The 8,182-nt window shown below is 31.7% G+C and overlaps 1 protein-coding gene across 3 annotated transcripts; it reads left to right on the top strand.

Moving 5' to 3' along the window:
• Positions 1 to 4,013: 4,013 nt before the first annotated feature.
• LOC120078590 (myb family transcription factor IPN2-like) lies at positions 4,014 to 6,636 on the top strand. 3 transcript variants are annotated; one of them, XM_039032877.1, is made up of 7 exons: positions 4,014 to 4,373; positions 4,479 to 4,555; positions 4,640 to 4,706; positions 4,824 to 4,884; positions 5,313 to 5,385; positions 5,468 to 6,244; positions 6,335 to 6,636. In XM_039032877.1, the coding sequence occupies exons 1-6, from the start codon at positions 4,205 to 4,207 to the stop codon at positions 6,197 to 6,199; spliced, it is 1,179 nt and encodes a 392-aa protein (XP_038888805.1). In that variant the 5' UTR covers positions 4,014 to 4,204; the 3' UTR covers positions 6,200 to 6,244; positions 6,335 to 6,636. The 3 variants fall into 3 exon arrangements, with proteins under 3 accessions (XP_038888805.1, XP_038888804.1, XP_038888806.1); XM_039032876.1 differs by having other exon boundaries at positions 4,015 to 4,373; positions 5,468 to 6,636; XM_039032878.1 differs by having other exon boundaries at positions 4,019 to 4,373; positions 5,343 to 5,385; positions 5,468 to 6,636.
• Positions 6,637 to 8,182: the final 1,546 nt, after the last annotated feature.

The following is an 8,182-nucleotide window of genomic DNA, read 5'->3' as shown; positions in this document are numbered from 1 at the left end:
AAGAAAGAAAGAAAGGAAGGAAGGAAGGAAGGAAGGAAGGAAGAAAAGCTTTAAAAATTAAAAGGAAAAAAAGATTGCAATCGATATTTTATTCAAACAAAGATAAATAGAATTATTGAATAAAAAAGTTTCAAAACAAAAATAATAATCATAAAAGTAAATATTTAGAGTTTAAAAAACTGTATCAGATAATGTAAACATATGAACTCAACTCTGTACCTCAAACATAGATATATGAACTCAGACTATATGAACTCAGACCAAATAACTCTGTACCCCAAACATAGACATATGAACTCTATAGATATATGAATTCTAAAGATATATAAACTCCACATGCATATAAATTTCAGATATTCTATCTCAACTCAACGCCCTAAATAGTTCCAAAGTATCTAATCACTGCAATAATTTATTAAGCGACTGGAAAAATCCTATATGATTATTTAATTTAGAGGCTGAAAAAAATTTTAGAGACAGAATTTTGGTGCTAAAAATGCATGGGTTTACAAGAAATACAGTATAAGTGAATTAGAAAAATATAGTGGATGGATTATGGTACATATCATGATAATTACAGCAGTTGGTATAAGCATGCACTTTATGGTGAATGGTGCACATCCGTTGGGAAGTAGGAACCTTTAATTTTTTTTTAATAAAAAAAATGAATAAATAAATAAAAATACTATTTTTAAATATAATAAAATGAACAAAAATATTTACATGATATAACAAAATTTCACTGTTTATCTGCGATAGACTACTATATGTATTATAATAGACATAAATAGTAGTCTATCACGATCTATCATAGTCTATTGTAGATAAAATGTAATACTTTACTATATTTATAAATAGTTTTAATAATTTTTACCATTTAAAATAATTTTTTAAAAAAAGTTTTAAAAAAATTATTTTAATTGTGGAAGAATTAAGTAGGAACTTAGGTTAGATAGATTAGATGGAAAAGGTACGGCGAGTGTAGTAAAGTATTCAAACTGTACATAAAGATGGGTCCCTCAATTTCACCTTTAAAGGAATATATTCATAAAAAAGAATAGAATAATTCTATAAAGATCGATGCTTGAAATTCAAGCAAACATGTCCTTGACGCTCTCTCTTTTAATCTCAATTCTCTCCCAACTTCATTTATACTCTCTTAACTTTTTTTTTTTAAAAAAAATTATATTTCTACCAATTTTAAAATGGTTAAAATTGCTTTGTTGAATTCAAAATTATTTTGAAATATATAGATTCATTTAATCATTTACAATCGTTTAGGCACGATTTGATAATAATTTTGTTTTTTGTTTTTGTTTTTAAAATTAAGCTTATTTTTTCCTCATTTCTTATGATGATTTGCAACTTTATCGAGTACAATAGTTGAATTTTTAGCTAAATTTCAAAAACAAAAACGATTTTTTAAAAACTACTTGTTTTTATTTTCAAAATTTAGCTTGATTTTTTAAACTATTGGTAAAAAGTAGATAATCAAAGAAGAAATTTGGAGGTAGAAGTAATGTGGTTTAATTTTTTAAAACAAAAACAAAAAAAATTAAATGGTTACCAAACAGAGATTTAATGTTTAGTTTTACAATATAAAATGTGATTTGCATTAAAATGCACGTTTCGAACTAATTTTGAATATTACAAAAGAGATTTTTAACCATTTCAAAATCGCTCTCATACATGTCCTAAATCACCCTTCCCTCATCTTTTGCTTTTTATATTTTTTTTGTTGAATAATAAGTTTAATCATCCACAAATATTGAGGTTCACATTTCATTTGATATCTAAATTTTCAAAGGCGTTTAATAAGTCATTGATCTTTCAATTAGTATATAGGTCCCATACAAATAAAAAAATTTATTTATTTTTAGACATAAGTTTGAATTTTATATCTAATGAAACTTTTAAATTTACTACTTTGTATCAAATAAATTAAAAAAATTAAAATTTTTTAAAGTTTAAAAAGAATAAATTTGTAATTTAATCTTATGTTATATATATATATCATAGAGGGCGTGTATGGCATTACCACGTACCCATGTTTTTCATATTATAATTAATTAAAGAATCTACAAAATTCTTCCATATCTCTGTGAAAAATACAACTTGTTGCAATATTTAAATAATATATTTCCAAAATCATTTCATGTGGCATAAATATAAACAAATGGTGGGGTGTCGGCTCTGATTAAAAGGTTTTTTTTTTTTTTTTTTTTTTTTTGGTGAATTCACAAGAAAATGAAATTACATATTTTGGAAAAATCAGTTAAATTAGAAATCCGAAAAACCACACCCCGATGGTCATTATTTGCACAAATTATAGTATTAGTAGTGTATGTAAAATCAAACATTGAACACATTAATTACTAATGAAAATTGGACGTCAAAAGAATCTTCATTGATTGTCAAAGAAGAAAAGCATTTATTCCCCTTTGGATTTAGCCACAGGTTATGGATTGTATATATTTAATTTTTGCTTTCTTTTTTAGCTAAATTAAAAATGAAATTACATTCCATAGAAAACGGCATCCAATTGCTTGATTTTTCTTTTTCCTTTTCCTTTTCTTTTTCTTTTTTCTTTTTTTTTTTTTTAGTGGATAAGAAAAAAACAAGAATAACATAGAAATCAAAGCAAGTTTTGTGTTAAAAAAAAAAAAAAATAGTGTGTATGTGATTCAATTTAAAGATGAGCAGTGGAAGGGGCGTGCATGGAGAGGCAATAATAACTTTAGTCCCTTTGTTTGGTTGTGTGTTGTGTGGAGATAGAGGGGAAGTGGAACAATAGAAGACAATCTTGTATTGGACAAAAGAGAGATAAGGGTAATTTATTGAGTCTAAAACTATAACCTTTAGAAGATGGAAGGTCCCTCCACCTTGTGTCATAAAAAGCTTCACAAACATTCTTCCCTTTTGTATTTTAATTTACACTGATTTCCACCTCGCCATCTCGCTTTTTCCTCTAATCTCATTATATACGCTAACAACTCAAGCTTCACCTAGTTTAAAACCATGAATAACAATTTGCAGAAACGAAAAAAACAAAACAGCCAATTTTATGTTGAATGCAATTTTAATTTTTACATGAGTGAATTTTTAAAATTTTCAAAATTCTAGGAACAAAAAAAAAAAAAAAAAATACAACTCAATCTTAATTTATATGGTATGATATGGAATGTTGCACGTGAAACCTAGCTAGCCTCCAACATGGGAACTTTGATCATAAGATATATAAATTGAAAGTTGAACACACAACATACACAAAGATGAGAATATATATATATAACGTTATGATGAGAAACTTTTTGTTTGGCATTTTCATGCAAATGACATAATGATGTGTGTGCGCTAGAAGATCTTATTTGGTCGGAACGTAATAATTAAGCTAAAAGTTAGACGTACTACGAAATGTTAATATCAAACCTAGCAGCTGGAAAAGAAAAATTAATTAATTATACTCGTTAGTTAGAGGCTTGGAGGATGTTAATATCATAATAATAACAATAATTTGACAGAAGCAATTGATGAGATTTGTGTTTTTTTAGTTTAGTTGGGTGTGAGCAAATTAAAGATAGATCTTGAGCATAACCCTAAGGCATCCACATCCCATGTTAAATATTAAATAACACTACTTTCTTTTGTCTTTAGTTTTATTTTGGTTTTTATACTACTTTCAAATTAAAATGTTGGTCCTAGTTCCTCTATAATTAAAAAGGGCCATTTTGTCATATTTTCTTTTTTTATCCGAAATAACTTAACTTATTCAAATGTTAGTCATAATTAATTAGTATTAAGTTTGTATAAAATTCAATTCATGTTAAAATATTACAAAATAGAGAGATGAAAATGGTAAGATTTTAAAAGTAGAAAAGCCTAAAAGATATAATATAATTAGAAGAGTAGAAGGGTATCTTTATAGAAAGGAGGGTAGTGGAGGGATAATAGAATAGACATTCTTTACTTAATATAATTTATTTGTAGAGAGCAGAGTAGAAGAAATGTTTAGAGGTTGTTCCCTAAGCCGGTGCTTATGCTTTTAGGTTGAGAGAAGAAAGAAAAGATAAAAGAGAAGAAAAGTGGGGCCAGAGTGAATTGGGTAGAAGTATTAATTTGGGGTGGCATTTGTTCTCTTGAATCTGTCCGTATTCCCTTGGGAAATAGCAGCATCTAGAGAGAGAGAGAGACAGAGAGAGAGAGAATGTTCCATCCTAAGAAAGCTTCGACTATGAATTCTCACGAGAGAGGGATGTGCGTACAAGGCGACTCCGGCCTCGTCCTCACCACCGACCCCAAGCCCCGCCTCCGCTGGACTGTCGAGCTTCATGAGCGCTTTGTCGATGCTGTCACTCAGCTCGGAGGCCCTGATAGTATATATATTCTTCTTCTTCTTCTTCTTCCTCTTCTTCTATGTATCCAATTTCATGAATATATATAACATAATAACCCTTTAATTAAAACTTCTCTATTTTCAGAGGCCACCCCAAAGACCATCATGAGAGTTATGGGTGTAAAGGGTCTCACTCTTTACCACCTCAAGAGCCATCTCCAGGTGTATATTTGCTGCCTCTTTGATTGTTCCTTTGTAATTTCTGCTTTCACTTATTATAATTAGTTAACCATATTTTGATTTTAGAAATTTAGACTGGGAAAGCAGCCTCACAAGGAATTCAATGATCATTCAATTAAGGATGGTATGAGAGGTAACTTTAATTTTCTCTCTCTCTCTCTTTCTCTCTTTATTATTATTTTTTGTTCCCACACCCTCATGTGATATGTATATGTATTCATACTACTTCGCCCTTTTGATTCCGCTTCAGGTTTAGAACTTCATCGAAACACGGCTTCTTCATCAAATATGATCAACCGCACCATGAATGAGTACGTATATACAATGAAAAATATCCATATTCATCTCCAACTTTTTAGGGTTTTAATAATTCACTTGTAAAGTTGATTACGAGTGGCTCAACATGGTATCAAATTAAACTAAGAGAGATCCTGTATTTAAATTCTTATAATATTATTTTTTTTAAAATTAATATTGATTTCAAAGCCTTTAACAAGATTTTCAAACTCATAAGTGGGATGATCATTCATGTATTGATATAATTGAATTTATCATAACGAATCAATCTTAGCCACAGCTTTAATTTTGGATTGATTGATAATTTAATAATTTGAAAATGTTGCAAAAAAATAAAATAAAATAAAATGAAGGGTGCATTGATGATGATTTTAATAATATTAGTTATTTCCAGAATTTTTAAGGTGGGGTTCGAATTTTGTTGTGTAATGGTTATTTGTAGTGGTAACTCACACATGGTTGATGCGATTAGGATGCAAATGGAAGTGCAGAGAAGATTGCATGAGCAACTAGAGGTAAAAATTCTGTGGCTCTAAATATATTTTTATTTTCGCAATTGGAAAATGAACAATAAATATAAAACCACGTGACATGCAGGTGCAAAGACACCTGCAGCTGCGAATCGAGGCACAAGGGAAGTATATGCAGAGTATATTAGAAAAGGCTTGTCAAACCCTAGCGGGTGAAAACATGGCAGCTGCCGGCGGCTACAAGGCCATGGGGGGCGGCATCCCAACTAATAATAATAATAATCAGCAAAGCATTGGTGACATGGCCGGAGCCGGAGCCGGAGCCGGAGGGATTAAAGATTTTGGCTCCCCTCTCGGCTTCCCTTCTTTTCAAGACCTGAACCTCTATGGAGGCGACCAGCTTGATCTTCAGCAAAACGTGGATGGGTTCATGGCTCACAACGATAGCTTACTGTGCTTGGGGAAGAAGAAGCCGAGGCCGCAGCCACCTACGTCAAACTATGGTGGCAGCGCGGGAAAAGGTGGGTTGGACTGGGCAGACGATCTCCGGCTGCAAGATATAGGAATGGCGCCGCCGTCCTGCGTGGGGCAGCAAGAAGATGATTTCAAAGGAATTGGTGGGACGCTGGTGGAAAGAGATCATTTGGAGGAAATGTATGAGGCAAAGCCAGCAGTGTCGGATGAAGGCAATGGGGATCACAAGAACTATGACATCAATAATAATAACAATAATAACAATCATAATAATGCGTCTATAAAGCTTCAGAGGCCGTCCCCCCGAAGGTCACCCCTTTCCGTGGATAGGGCCAACCACCCTCTTACCACTGCTCTTCAGTCCACACATTCACCTTTTGGTTAATTTCCATTTATCTCTTTCAGTTTTTAATTTACAGTCGTCAATTAGGTGAGTGACTCCGATTTTTTTTTTTTTCTTTTTTTCTTTTTGAAAGATACTCTTTAATTTTAATTAATTTGGAGTAATTTCAACATCAAGGGGTTGACTTTGCATTTTGATGGACTCTACCCAGCGACCTACCAGACGAGGTACCGACACACAGTGTTTAAAGCCTTCCATGCCATATGCATATGTATATGTGCATGCAAAACCCTTTTGACCAACAATATCCCCTAGTAATTAATTATTTGTTTTTTCTTTTTGGTTGAATCAATCCCTCGTTACTGACATTGTACGAAGGATAGATAGCCTTCAAGTGTCACCAATATCTTACCTTTATAAATTTGATATCAATCAAATTGTCGATGAGTTGTTAATCTAATATGTTAAGTTTGTGATAAGAAATCTATACGTACATAGCTTCTAGCTGATCGCAGCCATTTTTTTTTTGCAATCTAGCAAAATTTTATTTTCTTCTCTCTTACTGTGTCTAGCGGGTAATAATTTGGGTATGGTCCAAATAAGAAAGGCTCGAAAAATTACATAAATGGTTCTATTTAAATATTTTATTTTATTTTGAATGATAAAGAAGAAAAACATAAAAATGGGTACATATAAAGTATCGTCCTTATTAGTTTGGAATGGTGTAAGCAATAAGCATATATTATTGTTTTTTGTGGTCCTTTTTGCGTCAAAGTTAGTTAGGGGTATGATTGGAGACAAAATTATGGGGAAGATCAAACGGTCAATACAGTTACCATATTGTGGATGTGATGGACTTCGAAAACAAAAGTATCCGACCAACACATGTTGTTACCGATACTAAAATCAAAGGGCGTAGGATAATATTTATATTATTATTCCCACGATGACTGATCCTTCTCTCTCCAATGGAAGGAGGATAATTGCTACACTTTCCAAAGTCCAAACCCTAAAAAGGCTCTCTGAATTACCCTAAATCTGTACACAACAGATCAGACCCGCAGAAGGTATATGGAAAGCGTGTGCATGTTTTCTCGAAGATGCACTAAGTTAGCAAATAACGCTTCTTACAGCTTGAATTAATGAATTGGATTTTTTAGAAATTTTTTATAAACATGACCGGCTTTAGTTTATTTGAGATTTAGATCCATGCATGGCATTGACATGGGATGGCAAATTAAAGGGATATGGTGAGGGGCAAAATTAAAGAAGACAGTGTACGCGGTGCCACCTAGTGGCTACTTTATTGGTTGCAGAGAAAAAAAATGAGGCCAGTTGGCAAGAAAGATACAAGTAAAGAGAGATATGGGTGGGACGAGACGGGAGAGACTGAGAGGCAAAAATTAAAAGCCAATAAAGCCCAAAGCCAAGGAAGAATATGTAACAACGCAACGCACTCCCATGCGTGCGGATATCGAGGAAGCTTCTATCTTTCTTTTTCTTTTCTCATTTATTAATTAATCCGAATAGCCCCAAAGCCCAAGCTTAGGATGCATGTGCCTTACTCGTTCTACACACTTTTTCCAATTTTTCGATTTAAACCACATCGAATCAATTACGCAATCATGTGCAATTCCCCCTATTTTCTTACCTTATGATTCACAATCCCATCTTAAAAAACTTATACAACCTTACCCATCTTTATAACATCCATGCGTTGGGTCTTTCTATTCTTCATAGTTCCAGGATAAATATCAATTTGTATTTCTAAATTTTAGAAGTTTTATCAATTTAAATTTTAAATTTTTATAAATATATCAAGGTAAATTCATAAGTGTATCCAATTAAAACATAATCAGGGTTTAAATTGATACATTTATAAAACTTTAAGGTTTAAATTGATACACTTGTAAATGTTAAAGGTTTAAATTGATACACCTGTAAACGTTCAAGATTTAAATTGATACAATTATTAGTTTGAGTTTAAATTGATATACTTATGAAAGTTCAAGGTTTATATTAAAA

This window comes from Benincasa hispida, chromosome 5 (genome assembly GCF_009727055.1).
Source record: "Benincasa hispida cultivar B227 chromosome 5, ASM972705v1, whole genome shotgun sequence".
Lineage (NCBI taxonomy): Eukaryota > Viridiplantae > Streptophyta > Magnoliopsida > Cucurbitales > Cucurbitaceae > Benincasa > Benincasa hispida.
This window is presented reverse-complemented; position numbering and strand designations above follow the sequence as displayed.